This window comes from Marmota flaviventris, chromosome 10 (genome assembly GCF_047511675.1).
Source record: "Marmota flaviventris isolate mMarFla1 chromosome 10, mMarFla1.hap1, whole genome shotgun sequence".
Lineage (NCBI taxonomy): Eukaryota > Metazoa > Chordata > Mammalia > Rodentia > Sciuridae > Marmota > Marmota flaviventris.
This window is the reverse complement of record NC_092507.1, coordinates 35,594,287-35,616,473: the sequence shown is the minus strand read 5'-3', so window position 1 is coordinate 35,616,473 and position 22,187 is coordinate 35,594,287. Positions and strand designations below refer to the sequence as shown.

At 34.6% G+C, this 22,187-nt stretch overlaps 1 protein-coding gene across 1 annotated transcript in view; it reads left to right on the top strand.

Moving 5' to 3' along the window:
- The window catches only part of Pik3r3 (phosphoinositide-3-kinase regulatory subunit 3), a 76,265-nt gene that overhangs the window by 39,709 nt on the left and 14,369 nt on the right, over window positions 1-22,187 (top strand). The window contains exons 2-6 of the mRNA XM_027936930.3: window positions 2,277-2,385; window positions 4,867-4,965; window positions 16,526-16,706; window positions 17,178-17,303; window positions 19,756-19,898. Of these exons, the coding sequence (XP_027792731.1) occupies window positions 2,277-2,385; window positions 4,867-4,965; window positions 16,526-16,706; window positions 17,178-17,303; window positions 19,756-19,898 (658 nt within the window). The remainder of the gene's footprint in view (window positions 1-2,276; window positions 2,386-4,866; window positions 4,966-16,525; window positions 16,707-17,177; window positions 17,304-19,755; window positions 19,899-22,187) is intronic.

Sequence of the window (22,187 nt, the reverse complement as noted above, 5' to 3'; positions counted from 1 at the left end):
ATTATATCCATAGAGTTGTATAGTCATCACCACAACCAATTTTGGAACATTTTCATTACCCTGAAATAAACTTTGTTTACATTAGCAGTGATTTCTTATTCTCTCTTAGCTCCTTAGTCTAGGTAACATTAATCTACTTTCTAGCTTTATAGATTTGTCTATTTTGGACAATGGAATCATATAATATGTGGTCTTTCATGACTGGCTTCAAAACATTAGCATAATGTTTTCAGGTTTATTTATGTTGTATTATATATTAGTACTTCAGTTTTTATTGACAAATAATATTCTAATGTACACATATTTTATATACATCATGTTTATTCATCTGTTGATAGACATTTGAATTATTTTCATTTTTGATGTTATAAATGGTGCTGCTGTGCACATTCATGTACAAGTATTTGTGTGCATGTATGTTTCATTTTTAGGGGTATGTACATAGGAGTAAAATTGGTGGGTCATATGGTTACTCTTTGTTTAACCTTTTGAGAAACTGCCAGACTGTTTTTCCAAGAGACTACATCATTTTTACATACTCAACAACAGTATAATAAGAGTTCCAATTTCAGCTGGGCACAGTGGTGCATTCCTATAATCCCAGTGGCTCAGGAGGCTGAGGCAGGAGGATCGCAAGTTCAAAAGCCAGCCTCAGCAAAAGTGAGGTACTAAGCAACTCGGTGAGACCCTGTCTCAAAATAAAATACAAAATAGAGCTGGGGATATGGCTCAGTGGTCAAGTGCCCGAGTCAATCCCCAGTACAAAACAAACAAACAAATAAATAAATAAAAGAGTTCCAATAAATAAAAGAGTTCCAATTTCTTCACATCTTTACTCATACTTGTTATTATCTGTATTTTTTTATTAAAATCATCCTAGTGGGTGTGAAGTGGTATCATTGTGGTTTTGCATTTCTCTGATGGCTGATTACGTTGAGCCTCTTTACACGTGCTTGTTGACCATCTATATATCATTTTTTAGTTAGAGAATTATCTATTTAAATTCTTTGCCCATTTTTAAAATGGGCCATTTGCTCTTTATTATTGAGTTTCAAGAATTCTTCAGGTGTTTTTCAAAAAATATTTACAGATATATTGTCAAATGTATTTTCAAAAATTTTCTCCCACTGCTTGTGATTTTAGTTTCTTGATGGTACTTTGTTGTTGTAACTGGGAATTGAACCCTAGGGCTCTTTACCACTGAGCTACATCCACAGCCCTTTATATTTTTATTTTGAAACACTAGTTGCTGAAGGGTCTAAATTGCTGAGACTGACCTGAAACTTGTGAGACTCCTGTCTCAGCTTCCGGAGTTGCTGGGATTATAGGTGTATGCTACCATGCTCACCCTACTTAGTAGCTTTTGAACGAATCATTTGGGAAGGGGCTTTACTTTGTCTTTTGGAAAATAATGCAGTTTTACTGAATTAAAAGTTAATATTGTATAAGGAAGAAAAAATGTAAATATGTTGAGATTTTTACGTTTCAGGCAATTATTGGTAGAGTTCCAAAATGACTCCTTCTTTGGATAACATTAAATATAAAATAACACTTAATTTGATTGAAAAGTGTTTGAAAAATTTTCACTTACCCAGGTATTGAGGATTGAACCCAGGGGTGCTCTAGTACCTGGTTACCTCCCCAGCCCTTTTTATTTTTTTATTTTGAGTCAGGGTCTCACTAAATGCTGAGACAGGCCTCAAACTAGTTATCCTCCTGCCTCAGCCTCCGAGTCCCTGGGATTACAGGTGTGCACTGCTGCACCAGGCTAACTATTTCAATTGTAATATTTCTTGGTTAAGAAACTGCTCTTGAGCTGGGCCTGCTGGCACAGGTTTGTAATCCCAGCAATTTGGAAGGTTGAGGTAGGAGGATCCTGAATTTGAGGTCCGCCTGGGCAATTTAGTGAGATCCTGTCTCAAAATAAAATGAAATAAAATGAAAAAGGGGTGGGGATATAGTTCAGAGGTAAAAGTGTACCTGGGGCCTGGTGCAGTGGTACACACCTGAAATCCCAACAGCTCAGGAGGCTGAAACAGGAGGATCACAAGTTCAAAGCTAAGCAACTCAGTGAGATCCTGTCTCTAAATAAAATACAAAATAGTGCTGGGGATGTGGCTTAGTGGTCAAGTGCCCTTCAGTTCAATGCCTGGTGCCCCCCGCCCCCCCAAAAAAAAGTGCACCTGGGGTCTATACCCAGAAAAAAGCTGGCTCTGAGGAAATTAGAAAACAAAAAATAATTTACATATGCAAAACTATATTCATTTCTCTTCCAGCTCTTCCACCAAAGCCACCTAAGCCAATGACTTCAGCAGTTACAAATGGAATGAAGGACAGTTCCATTTCTCTTCAGGATGCAGAATGGTACTGGGGAGATATTTCCAGGTAATTAGAATTTTACTATAGTTGAATGCAGGTTTTTTTTTTTTTTTTTGCGGGAGTTGGGTACTGGGGATTGAACCAGGGGCGCTCTATCCTGAGGTACATCCCCAGTCCTCTCTTTTTTTTTTTTTTTTAGACAGAGTCTCTCTAAATTGGTGAGACTGCCTTGAACTTATAGTCTTCCTGCCTCAGCCACCTGAGTTGCTGGGATTACAGGCATTTGCCATTATCCCTGGTTGAATGCAGTTTTTAAAAACTCATTTTTGAGAATTGGTAGCTAAAACATTTTAATACTCTACCTGTTGTCACTTAAACAGATTAGCACTTTAAATATTGTGAGAACATTTAAAAAAAAGTCTTTATTTCTGCCCATGAAAGTGACATGAAAATCTTTAAGAGTGTGGCTTAATTTTTTATAATACTATAAAGAGGATAGATTTCTGAATGAATGAAATTTACACATTTAGTATAGTTACCTTTGATTTAAAATTAAAAATATTTTTAGATACTTTACTTTCTCTATAAGATAATGGTTCCAAAATTGTTGCATGCACAAAAATCAGTTGCATAGATCCCAGGAGTCTGCATTTACCAACGTCCCTAGGTGATTTTGATACAGACTATTCACATACTTCACTTGAGAAATTGGACTCTAGGACAGATTTTTTTTTAATGTTTTTTAGTTGTAAATGGATCTTTTATTTTATTTATTTATTTATATGTGATGCTGAGGATCGAACCCAGCACCTCACACATGCCAGGCAAGTGAGCCACAACTCCAGCCCCGACAGATTTATTTTTTGAGTAAAATATGGTTTTGTATAATTATGAACCAATTGAGGGAAAATATGTGTATGTGTGTGTGTGTGTGTATATTTCTTAATTTAAACATTATTTTTTCTTTTATTTGTTGTTTTTTCCCTTATTAAACTTTAATGGGTCTCTAATATATATATTTAAATTTTTTTGTTCTTTTTCATTATACATGAAAGTAGAATGTATTTTGACATATTATACATACATGGAGTGTAACTTCCCATTCTTGAGGTTGTACGTGATGTGGAGATCTGGTCGTGTATTCATATATGAACATAGGAAAGTAATGTCCAATTCATTCTACTGTCTTTCCTATCTAATATATCTTATTCTTTAAAAATTCCTATCCATCTTTTTAAAAATTTTATTTATTTATTCATCTTAGTTGTTTATGAACCTTTATTTTTTATTTATTTGTGGTGCTGAGAATTAAACCCAGTGCCTCACACATTTGAGGCAAGCGCTCTACCACTGAGCCACAACCCCAGCCCTTCTTATCTATTTTTGGCAAATCAAACTCCATGTTGAAGCTGTCTTCCTTGTCCTTTCTTCTCTCTTCTCTATTCTTTCCCACTACCAAAGTGGTGCTCCTTTTTCTTTTTTTTAACCTTTACCATTTTAACCATTTTAAGCATATAGTTCCCTGGCATTAAGTGCAATCACATTGTTAGGCAACATCACTATCATATATTATTATAACTTTTAATCTTCCCCAACTGAAACTCTGTATCTATTAAATATTTACTCACTTTTCTCTTCTTTTTCAGCCTTTAGCACCATTCAGCTTTCTGTTTCTATGAATTTGACTACTCTAGGTACCGCATATAAGTGGAATCATATTTGTTAAAATAAATAATATCCTAATGTGATATATACACATTTTTATTTATCTAGATATGTGTACTTGATGTACGTTTGGATTATTTTTATCTTTTGGCTATAGTGAATAATGCGTCTATGAACATTGGTGTACAAATATCTTAATCCTTTAAATTATTTTGCATATAAACTCAGAAGTGGAATTGCTGAGTCATTTGGTAATTCTGTGTTTAATTTTTTTGAATAGGTCTTAGTATATATTTCATATTAAAATTGATCAAACATTTTAAGTTTTGTAGTAGACAATAAAGAGATCTATTGTATTTAATGCCATTTAAATTAATATTTTAAGATCATATGGTATAATTTAGTGGTCTTTTATGTCCTACCATTTCTTTGACTGTTATAATGTTATTCCTTAAAGTACTAAACCAATCTGCAAAAATAATTTATTGTCAGTATAAATTTAAATTAGAGAATATCATATTGAAAGATTGTGAACTTAAGTGAATTTTCCCCTCAGTTTAGAAATAGCTGCCACTGTGGCTTAAATATAACCTTTCTAAACAGCTGCTGGTTTTCCCTGACCTGCCTAAGAAAGCCCTAAATGCTTACTGAAAGTACTATCCCCTTAGGTAGCTGAAATCTGGAAGAGTTAGATTTCACATCACTAAAAATCAAAACAGAAGGAGTACACTAGGGCAAGGAACTAAATGTCTTCTGGAGGTCTCCATGATTCTATAACCTTAAATATACCATCTCCAACTAGTCTAAGTAATATCATGTGAACACAACTAATGCTTAAGTGTTTTCACTTTTTTCTATAATTCCTGTAATTCTATTCTTCAGGGAGGAGGTAAATGACAAATTACGGGATATGCCAGATGGTACCTTCTTGGTCCGAGATGCCTCAACAAAAATGCAGGGAGATTATACTTTGACTTTGAGGTAAGTACTTTTCAGTCTTTTGGCTAGTGTTCTCCTAGCATTATTTTAGTTCAGGGTTTATAGAGAGTTCTGTATTTTATTTGAGTTATTTATATGCATATTTTTTCATATTTTTATTTAATTCAGATACATAAATTTCAGTTGGTTGTTTTTTTTCTTTTTAAAAAATTTTATTTCTGTACATTAATATTTGAACATTTATTTTTATTTTTATTTTTTTAATATTTATTTTTTAGTTTTCAGCGGACACAACATCTTTGTTTGTATGTGGTGCTGAGGATCAAACCCGGGCTGCATGCATGCCAGGCGAGCGCAGCGCGCTACTGCTTGAGCCACATCCCCAGCCCCATATTTGAACATTTATATAAAAATGGCAATTTTTTTTATATAACAAAAAATGAAAAGGCTAAATCCCTAAGTAAGGGAATAAGAAGAATACAGTTGACCTTATTAATGAAGTGTAGAAATCATGGGAATAGCCTAAGGTTATTGATGAATTTATCCCTTTAATAACTCTATTGTTTTCCTTAATGCAATATTTTTTATACATATATATATTTTTAGTTGTTGATGGACCTTTATTTTTATTTATTTATCTATATGAGGTGCTGAGAATCAAATTCAGGCCTCATCACATTCTAGGCAAGTGCTCTACCACTGAGCCACAACCCCAATCCCTTAATGCAGTCTTTAGAAAGTACAACTCAGCATAATTTTGGCTGACAAAGACATGTAAAAGATAAAGCAGTTCTCAGCCTGTGCCATGTCTTTTATGTGGGAACATTAGAATCTCTTAAATGGTAAATGTATGGCTTTTTTATACTTAAAGAGATGGATATATATATATATATATATATATATATATATATATATATATATATATATTTAATATGACACAATATCTTTATTTATTTATTTTTATGTGGTGTTAGGGAATGAACCCAGGGCCTCGCCTGTGCTAGGTGAGTGCTCTATCGCTGAGCCACAACCCCAGCCCGAGATGGAATATATATTTAAAATGGTGAAGAAAACTGCATTAGCTCTATATCCATATTTAACTTTAATAATTAAAATAGTTAATTATAATAAAGATTCATAATTTGTTTTTGTAGTATGTATTATTTATTTTGTTAGCAATGCTTGAGGTTGAACCCAAGGATTCATGCATGGTAGGCAAGCACTCTACCACTGAGTCATACCTCAAGTCCTTTTTTGTTATTGTTGCTCAGAGTGGCCTCAAACTCCTGGGCTGAAGTGCTTCTCTTGCCTTAATCTTTCAATAGCTGGGATTACAGTCATATACCATTGTGCCTGGCTTTGGAAAAAAGTTGATTTTTGGAAAAAAAAAAAATATATATATATATATATATATATTTTTGGTACCAGGATTGAACCCAGGGGTGCTTAACTACTGAGCAACGTTCCTACCTTTTTAAATATTTTATTTAGAGAGACAGGTTCTTACTGAGAGCTTAGTGCCTCACTAAATTGCTGAGGCTGGCTTTGCAGGATCCTCCTTTCCTGCCTCAGCCTCCTGAGCTGCTGGAATTACAGGTGTACATCGCTGCACCTGGCTAAAAAAAGCTTTGAAAAATGATTTAAATACCACATGAAGATGCTGTTTTACATCTAGATTCCTAATTATACATAATTAAAAGCAACATTTTAAAAAATACTTTTTTAGTTGTAGATGGACACAATACCTTTAGTTTGTCTTTTTTTTTTTTTTTTAATGTAGTGCCGGGCATGGAACCCAGTGCCTCACACATGCTAGACAAGTGCTCTATCACTGAGCCACAACCCTGGCCCAAAGCAACAACTTTATTTTGTTTTATTTTTTAAAATTTGCTTAATAACTTATTTATTTATTTATTTATATGATTGAACCCAGTGCCTCACATATACTAGGCAAGCATTCCACCAGTGAGCCACAACCCCAGCCCAACAATTTTATATCTTACAAATGAGAAAAAGCCTGCAGAGTTTGTATGACTTACCTGAAGTTGTAGTACTTCTTAGGAAAAGCAAAGTATCTTCCTCACTGCTTTCTAGTCTTGAGCTACCTTGAAAATTTTATGCTGGAGTCCTACAACTGGAAGAGATCTTTAATATTTCCTAATTCAACTGGCTTTCTCTGGATGTAGAAATTCCAAGGAATAGACCAACTCTAGATAGGGCAGAGGGATGGGAGGGAAAGTGAAGGATAGAGAATTAGCAAGGATGGTGGAATATGATGGACATCATTATCCAAAGTACATGTATGAAGACATGAATTGGTGTCAACATACTTTATATACAACCAGAGATATGAAAAATTGTGCTATATATGTGTAATAAGAATTGTAATGCATTCCACTGTCATTTAATTTTTTAAAAAATCAATTCAAAATAAAAGAAACTCCTTGAATAGTATTTCTCAAAAAGAGCCATGTGATCTTCTGGATATGGGGAGCTAGCATCTTTCTTTTTAAGTTATTTATTATTGACCAGCTGTAAAATAGATAGGATTATCTATATACTAATTACTGTGCAAGGATTGGGAATATGGATCTGCATAAGGCAAAGTTTTATGTTTAAAAGTTTATAATACAAGTGTGTTGTTGGAAAAGATAAAAAATACACTGTAGCTTAATGCAGTATGCTAAGTATTATATCAAATTCTTCCTTTAACCCCTGGTAATCATTATTCTACAAATTTGACTATTTAAAATATCCCAAGTAGAATCATACAATACAAAACCTTTTGTGTCTGGCTTATTTCTTCACCATAGTATTTTCAAGCTTTACTCATATCAGAATATCATTATTTTTAAGGCTGAATAATATTTTATTGTATATATAAAACATTTTGTTTATTCATCAGTTGATATACATTGACAAGAATGTTTTAAGATTTTCATGTATCTAGCATAACAATTGGACATATAGTATATGGTCAGTAAATAATCTGAATGGACAGATTAAATAAGAGAAAGACAAAGAGGGTTCTCAGAGAAAATAATAGTTGAGTGGAGTTTTGATAGATCTTGCTAGAAGAAAAGTAATAGTGTTAACTGAATTTAATAAATGCTAATAGTTCAGTACTTGTTAGTCTGCAGGGCATCCAACAATGAATTAAAGTGATCTGAAGGATCACTTAGGCTACTGAGGACAAAGGGATTAAGAAAACTGCTTTGAATGAACTGCAATAATAGGAGAGGTTCAAATAATATGCTTTGGGGATTGAAAGAAGAAAAGGGTTTATTTTGTTAAGAGAATATAAAAAGCTAGCCTCCATGGAAGAAATTGCATTTGCATTGTAGCTTGAAGAAGGGAAATTTTTGGATATAGAGAAACTAGGGGAGGAGTTGCAGGAATAGATTACAGTAGAATAAAAGATATAGAGATAAGAAATTATAAATATGCTTTGTGAAATAGAGTCCCATTTGATTAGAGGGTAAAGTATGTAAAGAGGAGGAAGTGATAGGGGATAGAAGATTGGAAAGGGGTCATTGAATTCTAAAATTTGGAATTTGTATTTAATATTATAGGTAGGCAGCAGGAACTGTTGCATTTTTTTTGGCAGGGAAGTTGTGATCAGACTCAATTTTAGTAAAAAGAATAAAAGAGGTAGGATACTGTAAAGGAGGCTTTTATAAATTAAGAAATAGTGGTGATTTAGAGTAGGATTTATTCTTTAATAATTTAATAGTTATTGAGTACCCATAGTATTCCAGGTTCTAAACAAAGAAAATGATGAGAAAGACAGACATGGCCTCTAACTTCTTGTGTGTATATTCTTAGTGAGGAAAGAGGGCTGAGAAGAAGATAAAATAGATACATTAAAAAAAATGAGCTCAGCATAATGGTGCATGCCTGTAGTCCGAGTGACTCAGGAGACTAAAGTATGGATCTCTTGAGCCCAGGAGCTTGAGGCCAGCCTGGGTAACAATGAGAGTCTGTCTCAAAACAAAAAATTATTTTGTGAGTGAACTCTCAAAAACATCCTCCTCTCTCCCTGCATTATAGTTACCTAGACAAATTCTAATACTTCTTAAATTCAACTTTGCATGTATTCCCTGCCTATACCTGGACAGCTCAATTTTAGGGAAAAAAAAAAAAAAAGCCATACTGACTGGTCTTACATTGAATTCTTGACTGCTAACTTTAAGTGGGCCACCACCCAGCTTAATTTCTGAATTTCCATAATTCATTCATCCTTCCACTTTCTTAGGTGACAATTTCACACATTCTTTTTTTCCTCTTAAATCAATAACTCTTTCCCCTCTTTTATTTAAGAAGTTAACTTCCTCTTTCACTGAGAATTTAGACTCAGTCAGAAGAGAACTCCTTCATACTCCTGTTGCCATTAGATATCAACCTATTTGCATATTAGTGTGAATAATCTGCTTTTGTTTTATTCTGGTGGATGATTGTTCCAGGTTTACATTTCTTTCTTTCTTCTTCTTCTTCTTTTTTTTTTTTTTTGGCAATACTAGGGATTGAACTGAGGGGTGCTTTTATTTTGAGACAGGGCCTTGCTAAGTTTTAAGGCTGGCCTGGAACTTGTAACCTTTTTGCCTCAGTCTCCTGAATTGCTGGGATTACTGGCGTGTACGTCACTGTACTTGGCTCAGGATCTACATTTCTATTTGTAAGCTGGATCCTGTCCTATCCCTCTAATCTATTAGAGGATATCACTCTAGGAATGATCTTGTCTTCTTTTTTGATCAACAATTTTTGTCTCTGTACTGAATCATTCCCTTTAGACTATAAATATGACATGTTATCTCCTATTTAAGAATAATAATAAAGTTCCCTTGACCATATATCTCCTTCCACATTTCTCTCTTGTTTGCAGACAAGTGCTTTACATTAAGCTAGTATTCCTTGAGATAGTTGTCTGTAGGCATTTATTCTTCCTTTTCTTTCATTTTCTTGAATTCATTTCAGTCAGGCTTCCATCCTCATCTTTCTACTAAAACCATTTGGTCAGGGTCACTTAGTTATCTGTACTTTGCCACACTCAGTGATCATTGGACCTGTTTATAATTTCCTCTTTGTGGAAGTGTTTTTTCAAAAATTTATTTTTATGTTGGCAAGGACATAGGGAAAAAGGTACACTCATACACTGCTAGTGGGGCTGCAAATTGGTGCAACTACTATGGAAAGCAATAAGGAGATTCCTCAGAAAACTTGGAATGGAACCACCTTTTGACCTAGTTACCCTACTCCTCGGTTTATACCCAAAGGACTTAAATCAGCATACTACAGTGACACAGCCACATCAATGTTTATAGAAGCTCAGTTCACAATAGCTAAATTATGGAACCATCCTAGATGGCCTTTAACAAATTAAAGAAGTGGTGTATATACACAATGGAATATTACTGTCCTTAAAGGAGAATTAAATCAAGGCATTTGCTAGTAAATGGATGGAAACAGAGACTGTCATGCTAAGTGAAATAAGCCAATCCCAAAGAACCAAAGGCTGAAAGTTCTCTCTGATATGCCGATGCTAATTCACACTGGGGTGAGTTAGAGAAGAATAGAGGTACTTTGGATTAGATAGAGAGGTGTGAAAAGAGGGGAGGAGATATGGGGGTAGGGGTGATTGCCGCAGTCTGGCTGGGCACAAAATCACGAGCCACTCACAGCCTTGTAGATTCAAACAGCAATTCTTTATTCCCGAACTCGCACCGGCACTCTACAAACACGTTCTGCAGGAATTCACGTTCTGGGCCCCAATCACATTCTGGGCAAAATCCCCAATACTCTCTGAATCCCGCAAGAACTCAACGGGAACTCAAGGAGCAGGCGCGCCTGAGGCAGCAGGATACGCCCTATTCCCAGCAGGGTACACCTTAAACCTGGAACCGCCCTAAACCCGATTGTCTTAAACCAGGACGCCCTAAACCCCGATCCGCCCTAAACCCGGATCCGCCCTGGTCCTTGAGCAAGGTCACCTTACATGCAATGACACTGCAAATGACCTGGGTCATGCCATGCGTCATTCTTACTTAGCAATGGCCCTCAGCATCTCCCCACTTCTGATTAAACAACAAGCAATGTGGCTTAAGGACCGTGCCTGGTAGGTTGTCCAATTCAACATATGGTTCTTACCCGTCATGGGAAAAACTGACCTCTAGGCGTCAGCCTCCTGTCTTAGGTTGATACCACTGCAATTGGATCATACCCGTCACTGACTACCGGTCCAGCATACAGCCATACTTGTGGATAGGCCTATGCACCAGTGTGGGGGTGAGGTTCTTGCCTCACCTCTGTTGGCCCCCAATTTTGCCCTTGGTGCCAGTGGGGGGGTGAGGTTCTTTGCCTCACCTCTGTTGGCCCCCAAATTTTAGACCATCACTAGCAGAAGGGAGGAGGATACAGAAATGCCACGACACCAAGCCAATTGACGGCTCCTTTGGAAAAATTGCATCACTGGTGACACCATCAGCAAAGATATGCCAGCACTACCACAATTCGCTTCACCAAACGATAGTTCACAATGTATACAAGTGATACATAGTCCAGGCAAGTTCTGCAAGCAGTTCAAAGCAGAGGGGTCTATCAATATGTCCATTTCCTCCCAAAGTAAATCGAGTCCTTGATTGAGCATTACTTGTTGAGTTATATTCATTGATGCATCAGTTTATACAGTTTACTGTGATAGCTATCATAGAAGCTGTAGTCTGGTTTTATCTTTGTCTTCACCGGCACTGGGATGGAGATAGGAATTCTGGCAATGATGCTAAAGAGACATTATCCTGAACAGAATTATTAAATATGATGAAAAGGAAAGGTGAAAGTAAACAAACAGATCTGTTAACCTCCTTTAAAAACAATCCTTAACAGTTGTTTACCTAATTTAAATTAGTAAACAAACAGATCTGTTAACCACCTTTAAAAACAATCCTTAACACCTGTTTACCTAATTTAAATTAAACATTTAAATCACGTGAATAAAAAAAAATAATTCGGATCCATTTTTTCATGAGCGCTCCTCATATAAGATCTGTGGACATACGCACACACAGACATACAACACAAAACACAAATGTGCACACAAACGTACAACACATAAGACAATAGTAAAGGCCTTGTAGCTTTACCTAGGTGAAATCTCCATTGCAATGTTTAAAAACTCCACAGTCAAAAAATAAAACTGATCAGAAAAACATTAACCTAGGTTTGTATGAGCTCAAAAAATAAAATAGAACTTTATGATGTGGGAAAAATGCAATAATAAAATAGATATTGAAAAAAGCATCCTGGTTAATCACTGTCGCAGATGTAAGAATAGCCAAGCTGGAGCTCTGGATATCAGCTGCTATGGATTTGAGTCAAATCATATTCTTTTTGGTCTGTAGAAATTGCTTTGGTTAGTCTCTCTGGAATCCAAATCGGCTGCTGTTCTCCCTGTGGAAACACACAAACAAAACCCCGACTCCAGACAATCACTGGGTCAGGACCTTTCCATTGTCCTGTTAGAATATCTTTCCAAAGTACCTTAGGCTTATGTACATTTTTTTGATACATATGCCTTTCTGCAGCACTAAGTCCTGATGAATCCAAATTTAAAAAGTTTAGAGTAAAAAGCGTTATTTTAAGTTTATCTTTGGGGGATATATACCCCTTTCCAATTCCCTCTTTTTGCTTTAATAAGTATATGTCTGTATCTAATAGTTGTTTTAGCTTTTTGCATTTTCTATCTGTAATACCTTACTTGATATTTTCAACCATTTTTTTATCTTATTTCTATCTTCTAGTTTTTTTTTTTTCCCCTAAGGTTTGTACATTCACCCTTAGTTGCTTTTTTTTCCTCTTAGTTTTCTTGTTTCCTATTTTGTGGGTTTAAAATTATTGTCTTCCTACATCTTTTCTATCTTTCTACATCCTCTTTATCTTTTTTCTTTTTAACTTTCTATACTTCTGTCTTTTAAAGTTTTTCACTTCAAATTTTTAATCTTCTTTATCTAAATATCTTTTATCCTATTATCTTCCCATTTTCATGTTTTTTTTTTTTTTTAAGTAATGCTTTTAAGAATAACTAGGCTTCGAATGACGCAATCTTTTCTCCGTCATGAAGGCATCTTAACCACCTTCAATTTAACCTTTTAAAGCCTTTTGCAACTTAGACATTTTACAAATATCTTTTTTCTTTTTTCTGCCATGAAGGTATCTCGACCACCTTCAATTTAACCTTTTAAAGCCTTTTAATTATCATCGATACTGTACTTTTAAATGTACTTTTTCACCACCTACAACTTCACTCTTTTAAACGAGGCTTAGATTCTGTTTAAATCTCTTTAATGTTAGTTTACATGGCTGCCCTTCAACCAAAGGCTTTTTTTTTTTTAACTCCATTGAGAAGCTTTGTCTCAGTCTGCCATGTACAAATACCTTTTTCTTCTTTCTTCCTTTCTCAAGCTTTTAAAGTAAGTCTAGTTTCCTCAAAATCTTTTTAAATGGCATTTTACAACTTTTTACTTTACCACACAGAGATTATCTCATCTAGAAACATTTCTTTTTCCTTTAACCTTTTATATTAAAATATATTTCCACATCTTGAATCTTTTTCTATCTCTTTTTTAACCGTTAACCCTTTTTATAAATTCACATTTTGAAACAACTCTTATAAAATTTCTGATTTAGACAAATTACTCCACTTTAATAAGATGAAAGACTTTCATGTTTTTTATGATACTATAGTACTATAATTGAAACCCAACTGAAAATGTTTCTACTCTTTGTATATAAATTACACATGATAGAATCTTAACACTTAGTAACCTTGTTTTAGCAAAGACACAGACACAAAGCAATATTAAACATTTTTCCATTTACCAATTTATGAAAACACACATAATGTATAAATATATTACCTTATGGAACTTAATAAGTAAAGAGTACTTGATTTCATATTTAGTGGTTGATATTTTAACACTTTAGCTTTGTAAATTAATCAGATGTCTGTAAAAACCAAGATCTTAGACAAATGTAGTAAACAGAACTAGCCATCTCTTTCTTGTTGAAGAAAAATCTTTCTACAGGACACCATGACGGTCCCATTGATATACTTAATAACTCGTCTTTAAAAAGCCATGGGCTACATTTTTGTATTGTATCAACATATGTCCTAACTGTTCTTGGTCTTACTGGGGTGCCTCCTTCCTCTAACAATTTCTCTTCCTTGGAGGTGAACAACTTCAAACCTTGAGTCAACCATTTTCCCCAGTTTTCCTGAGAAAATTCTAGGGACAGGCAACTTGAAATAAAAACAAAATAAATCAAAACAATAACACATTGTTTTTTGAATTGGTCACCCATTCTTTCGCTCTTCCTCAGGGGTGAGCAGTTTCACTTACCTCCAAGCTTTAGATGTTCCCCGCACGGACCACCAAATGCCGCAGTCTTACTTAGCAATGGCCCTCAGCAGGTGATAGAAGAATTAATCAGACATTATTACCCTATGTGCATATATGATTACATGACTGGTGTAACTCTACATCATGTACAAGCAGAAGTATGAAAAGTTACACTCCATTTATATATGAAGTGTCAAAATGCATTCTACTGGGCTGGAGTTGTGGCTCAGTGGTAGAGAGCTTGCCTAGAATATGTGAAGTACTGGGTTTGATTCTCAGCACCACATATAAATAAATAAAAATAAAGGTCCATCAACAACTAAAAAAATAAAAAATAAAAAAGCATTCTACTGTCACGTATAACTAAATAGAACAAAAAAGCATAGCAACTAGATTTTTACATAAACGTAAAAAAAAAGATAAGAAAAAATTGATTTTTAGGATGTCACACTTTTACTTTATTAGTCTCTTGGTCTCTTGCTTGTTCTTTCTCATATCCCTGATCACTAAACACTGGTGTCTCTTGGGGTTTAGACCTTGTACCTCTTCATATGTCCAGCTATTATCAATTTCAAATAACACCTACAGGCTGACAACTCCTGAATTATCTAGTCCAGACCTTACTTCTGAACTTCAGACTCTTTTAAGAAGGTTACTGTATCATCTGCTTTTGAATGTTCAATAGGCATCTCAAAAAAAAAGTTCTTTTTTGTAGCTTTATGCCAATAAATAAATGTCATTTTCATTATTTGAATTTTTAATATAAAAATGTTGAAATCATCTTGTTTCTTTTTCTCATTCCCATATTTTGAGGACTGTTTAATCTTTGATAAAATGAAAGATGGATGTATGTTCCTCAAAGTCCATGAGATCATGAACTAGAACAGCATACTGTTTGTTTATCATTGTATCTACAGTGGTTTGTATAATTCTTGGTAATAGTAGATGTTAAATTCATTTGTTTGAATGATTGAATGCCTTTTAATTTTAATGGAGAGACCAGCTTGAATTTATTGAGTAAATATAAGTGTACACACCTATAGTAACTATATATGATTATGTGTTCCCTCTAAATAATATTTTCTAAGCAATAATTTAAACTAGTCCGTAGGTTCAAACATATCGTATTCGACCTTTCACAAATTCCAGTGTCTCATTTATCATTTATAATGAATAGCATGACTTAAACACATATGGAGGCGTTATTTTTTCCATTAGGCTTGTATGCTGTTCTAAGTTGAATGGGAATGGTACAGTATTTTGCTATGCTGTAATGTATTAACCTGCTGTGGTTTTAGATTGTGCCATATGATACTTGTAAAACATTGCTGTTTTAAATTTTGGTTATAAATTATCTTTCAAGGTATCATTTGGCTAGGACTCAGTAAATAAAGATGGTCTGAGCAATTCAAGCATCAAATTACATCTGTGATATACATGACTCTTCAAAAGCTATGCTTTGTGAAGCACTTGAGTAACTTGAATCATTTACATATTATGATAACATTTAGACATTCATTTCCAAGTATTATAAACAAGTATAAAAGATAGTATAAGGTGCTAGATCAGTTACCCAGCCATAAATCATTCAAGGAAGTTAATTATGTTTGTACATTAACAAAACACTTGAGTATGTTGGTGATTGTGTGACAATGATTATTATCACCTTCATTTAGACATGGCTGCCAAAAAACAGAACCGCCTATCTTTAGGTCCTAAAGAGTTTGTCTCTGTCCTAAAAAATATTGGTAGAACTTGATTACTTTTTATTTATTTATTTATTTTTTAATGTGTGGTGCCATGGATCAACCTAGGGCCTTTGGTGTACTAGGCAAGCACTCCACCACAGAGCTACATCTGTAATCCTTGGTAGAATTTGAATTAGAAGCTTCATTCAGAAAAAGAACAAAAGATACAATTTACTTATTTTTCTTAAGTGATTTTTTGGGGGCTAACTTTGTTGATTCTGAATATATAGAATGTTGATCTTTAATAACCAAGGTATTTATGGGCAAAATAAATATACGTGAAAATAATATTATGTATACTTTCACATTCATAATTATGTGTATGCCTTTTCACTGTCTCTAGCCTTATGAACATAGTAAAACTTGTTTATTATGTGAACCAAACTTTCTATCTCCCTATGAAAGTAATATTTCAGTAGAATTTTGGGGAAAAATCAACAGTTGTTGTCTTGTTGTTCACAGGAAGGGAGGCAATAATAAGTTAATAAAGATCTATCATCGGGATGGTAAATATGGCTTTTCTGATCCTCTGACATTTAATTCTGTGGTGGAGCTCATTAACCACTATCATCATGAATCTCTTGCTCAGTACAATCCCAAACTCGATGTGAAGCTTATGTACCCAGTTTCCAAATACCAACAGGTATGATTACAGAAGTTCTTGATAATTATTGAGAAAGTCATTATTTAACCTCATTTGATTCTATTTATCAGTCAAAAAAGAAATCTAGTCATTTAAAATTTCCTACTTAATATTTTAGATATTTCTTAGATATATTTGAAACATTTTGCGGCTACCCTTTCATAATAACCCATTACATGTGGTTATTAACTTTATATGCTTCCCACTTATACTTCACTTCTTTTTTTAAAAAAAAAATTTATTTTGTTCTAATTAGTTACTTCTTAAATTTTAAAGTCCTAATGATGTTTATGTGATTTAAAGGCTGATGTTAGTGTTAACAGAAGGATTTAGTGCTTTTGTATGCTTGATCTTAATGTGGCTTGAACAGTGGCTTGAACTTCTAAAGCTAAAATACAATTTAAAAACCTATAGACATGGAAAAACTTATGTCAGAATTGTTAACATTTTTTCTTTTGTTTCCCTGTGTAGGATCAATTGGTAAAAGAAGATAACATTGATGCAGTAGGTAAAAAACTGCAAGAGTACCACTCTCAGTATCAGGAAAAGAGTAAAGAGTATGATAGGCTATATGAAGAATATACCAGAACATCCCAGGTTAGTATATTTTTGTTGTTTGAGCTAATGGGTATACAGTATTAGAGTTACATTATATTTTCTATAATTCACTTGAAGATCTTCAGTTGCTTTTTTAGTATACAGTATTAGAGTTACATTATATTTTCTATAATTCACTTGAAGATCTTCAGTTGCTTTTTTATTGGTTAAGGGTATAATTTTGTATCAGTTAGTATTAATAATGCCTTTTTTTTTTTCTTCTTTCTTTTTCTTTTTTGGAGCTTGGGATCTAATCAGGGGTATTCTACCACTGAGCCCACTGAACTACATTCCCAGCCCTTTTTATTTTTTATTTTGAGACAGAGTCTCAACAAATTACTGAGGCTGGTCTTAAACTTGTGATCTTCTTGCCTGAACCTCTCTAGTAGCTTGGATTACAAGAAAATGCCACTGTGTCTGGCTATCTACTTAGTATTAAATGGTTGTAAGTGATTAAAAAAAATTAAATGGTTGTAAGTGAATTGATGTGTATGGGCAAAGAGAGACCCCCATAAAACACTCACTAAATAACTCTTTCAAGAACTTAACTGTGACTCTAAGAGAATTTAGGATTAAGAGAGTTTTTTTTTTCCCCCCCAAATTTGTTTGTATGGTAATGAGAACGAACCATTAGACAGGGAAAGTTGATAATGTAAAAGGGGCTGGCTAATGTGATAAAATGAAGTACCTGAGAAAGAGGAGGTGAGACATGTAGCACCTGTAGATAAAGGGAGAAGATAGAGAAAGGGCACAGATACAGGTAGCTTTATAGTTTTGGTGGTAGATGTAGAGACATTGTGTATGGGGGAGCTGCAGTTTTGATTGTGATTTCGAATACTTTTCCTTTTGCTTCCCTACCTACCAGTACATATACTAGTGTTAGTAGAGTCAAAAGTTTGAGTGTTTTCTTTGAAGATTCAGGGTCAGAGCTTTATGGGTAACTTTTAATCTTCCAAGGGAGTCAAGACCCTCCATAATTTAAGAGTTGATTATAATTTGAGAGTTGTAGAATCTGTAGCTAGATATTTAGATATGAACATTCCAGTGAGTGTTTAGTATTATCTGAATATGTGTGATATGCATGCAACTTTATGGCCCATCACAAGTTTCTAGCTTCCCTCATTTGCTAATCCTCTTATCACTAGTCCCACTGAGTAATTATTGATCCTGGAACATCCCTATTATTTCATATATACTTCATACCATGCCTTCTGTGTGCAGGGCTGCATTTTCTTCCTCTACCCTACTCTTTAAGACTTAGCTCAAATGTCATCTCCTCTGTGAAGTTTCCATAAAACAATAAATAATTAGTTAATCTCACTTGGTTTCCATGCCATGACTTGAAATCAGGCCTTGTTAGGGTTCAGAAATCTATTCTACCTATCTATTATACCTAACATAAAGTAAAGGCATGCTTTATGTTTCAAAAATTTCTTTACCCTCTGGTGGGACTTTCTATATAGTAATTTTCAGTAATTATTAGTAAAAGTTGGATAATTGAGGAATTATCCCATAAGTATCAAAACTTCTAGAATTACAGATATTTAGGATGGCAATCTTTCTAGACCTTTATGCAGATTTATTGCCTTTCTAAAAAGTAAACTAAACAAAATATAGGGCCCCCCAACCTTTTTTTAAGATTTTAGGGGAATCTTGATTCAAATACAACTTGTTGAAATATATAGGACCATTTACCCTGATGCTGAAGGGCTTAACACTGGACTTTTGGACTTACGTTTGTTTTGTGGAGTTTTTAGTTTTTTTTTTTTTAATATTTATTTTTTAGTTCTAGGTGGACACAATATCTTTACTTTGTTTTTATGTGGTGCTGAGAGTCAAACCCAGTGCCTCACGCATGCTAGGCAAGTGCGCTACCACTTGAGCCACATCCCCAGCCTGAGTTTTTAGTTTTTCATCTTATTATTCTTAGTGAATCTACTCTTAGGAGCTATTTTCTCCCCTTTTCATTCTTTGCTCCTAATCAGGTTAATTTACTCATGAATCTGTTTGGAAAATTAAGTATGTACTTTATAAATGAAAGTAAGAATAAATATACTCTGTAGGACTCTACTGGGAATAAGACTTTGCACTTTAGTACATGGATTCTGAGCTTTATCCATTTACTCCTTCAGAACCTTTTGGGGGTTCAGCACAAAAATAGGTGCAAAGGCAGAATTTGATCCTGATGACAGGTGTTCAGGGTCAGTCTCTTGGCAGCTTGGAGACCTTTCTGTGGTGCTTAGTCTTATTTCAGGTAGTGGTTTTTTTCTTTTACAGTTTGAATAATGTTTTTGTGTATGAGTGATAGGGTAGAAGTTGAATAAAGTGTCTTGTTTTAGCCATCTTAATTGGGTTTTATATGGGATTATAACTAGGATTACAGGATTTAAGATCAAGGTTATGAAAAATAATAAAGATAATGGGATTTATGTCATTTCTTTTTTTTCTATAGGAAATACAGATGAAGAGGACTGCAATTGAAGCTTTTAATGAAACTATTAAAATATTTGAAGAGCAATGTCACACACAAGAACAACACAGCAAAGAATATATTGAGCGATTTCGCAGAGAGGGAAATGAAAAGGAGATTGAACGGTAAGTCTGTCTGCAAGTACATCAAGTATATAATATTTCCCAGTATGCCAGTGAGATAAGACTTCTTTTCTTTCCCAATAATGCCTACCTTGCTTGATTTTATCCCCGCAAACTACACATTCCTATTATAGTGAACTACTTAATGTTCATATTAATGGCACCAAACTGAACCTCCTCTCTTCTGTGTTCTTTCTTCACCCGCCATCTCCAAATTGTTACCTTCTGTTCATCTTTAAGACTCAGATTAGATTTGACTTTTTTCTAGAAAATCTTCCCTGATTTCCCCAGTCCACTTTAGGGGCTTTTGTCATTGTCCCTACAGTGTGTGGTCCTGATCCTTAGTGTTATATTTACTGAATGCCATACCCACTCAACTGCAAACTCATTGAAAGCAGGCATGGTGGCTCACTTTCCCTGATATAACCTCAATACTTTGGAGTATACAGTGGGTACTTAATGAATATTTTTTTGAACTGAAAGTCAACTTTGGCAGTTGTCTAAGCATAAATTGGAGTGTAATAAGACTATAGGTAAACTGGGTGCAGTGGCATATGTCCATAATCCCAATGAGTAGGAGGCTGAGGAAGGAGGATTGTAAGTTTGAGGCCAGCCATAGCAATTTAGCAAGTGCCTAAGCATCTTGACAAGACCCTGCCTCAAAATAAAAATGAAAATAAAGAGCTGGGGGTGTAGCTCAGTGGTAAAGCACCTCTAGGTCAAATGCTGTATCATTGCAGGAAAAGAAAAGATTCTAGGAAAGAAGATCAGCCTGACAATTATAGGTAGCTACAATGAGAGTGGCTATCAGGTTAAAAGATGGTGAGGGCCTAGATCAGAGCAATAGCAGAAAAGAAGGATGAGTTGATAAAAATTCTTACCAGATGTGGCAGGCGTAGGAGACAGTAAAGATCATTCTTAGATTTCAGTGTGAGCAACTGAGAGATGGTGTTATTTACCAAAATAGAAAGTGTGTGATGATGGGCTGGGTATGGCTCAGTGGTGGATCTCTTGCCTAGTATGTGTGAGGCACTGGGTTCTGTTCTCAGCACCATGTAAAAATAAATAAATACACAAAATAAAGGTAATTATGTCCATCTACAACTAAAAATATTAATAAAAAAAAGAAAAGAAAGAAAGTATGTGATAAGAGTTCAGGATTGGACCTAAATGAGTTTTGTTCCAATGAGAACCCAAATAGAGCTGTCTGGGAGGCAGGCAGCTGGTTATTTAGATTTGGAACTCAGGGTGCAGAAAGGATTTGGGAGGCCTAAATGTATGCATGGTAAACCATATGCAATGGCAAAGTAAAACTATTTGTCATATTGGTACCACATTGTTGGAAAACTTCTGTGTGCCTGAATATAGAACTACATCCTGGGAGTCAGTATTAATTTGATGGTTAAAATCATGACCTTGAACTTGCATTGGCTGTTTATTAGCTTTGCCACCTTGGGTGAGTTACTTAATCTCTTTAAGTCTGTTTCATCCTCCATAAACTGTGGATAATATCATGTTGGAATGTGTGAGAATTAAGCCACATATTATTGAGGGACAAATGAGTAATGTGAATAATTGCTTAAAATGATTTGGAATATAGCAAAACTTCATGTGTTTGAAGAGCTTATAGTCACCATCTTTTGAGTGCTTATCTAGAGGTGCTAGGCAATATTCTCTATTCCCTTTACATGTATTATCATAATAATTTAATGAAGGTAGGTACTATTGTAGAAGTCCATTTTTAGGCAGATAAAGAAATGAAGACACGGAGAAGTTAAATAATCTGCCCACAGCCCCACACTAAGTGGCAGGACAGAGATTAAAGCTAGGTATATTAATTGCGAAGTCATTGTTCTGAATTGCTGTGCTGTGCTATCTCTTAAATGTCATACATATGGCTTTACTTGTTCAGCCATGGTTGAACAAGTAAAGGGTCCAGGGCCTAGACAAGGTCACTGGGATCTTTTTTTTTTTTTTTAATTTTTTTTTTTAATCTGTCCATGGGCCTTCTTATTTATTTATTTACCTATTTATTTATTTATTTATTTACTTATTTAGTTATGTGTGGTGCTGAGAATTGAACCCAGTGCCTCACATATGCTAAGCAAGTGCTGTATCCCTGAGCTACAACCCCAGCCCTCATTGGGATTCTTTTTTTTTTTTTAGTCATAGATGGACACAATACCTTTATTTATTTATTTATTGGGTACCAGGGATTGAACTCAAAGCACTCAACCACTGAGCCATATCCCCAGCCCTATTTTGTATTTTATTTAGAGACAGGGTCTCACT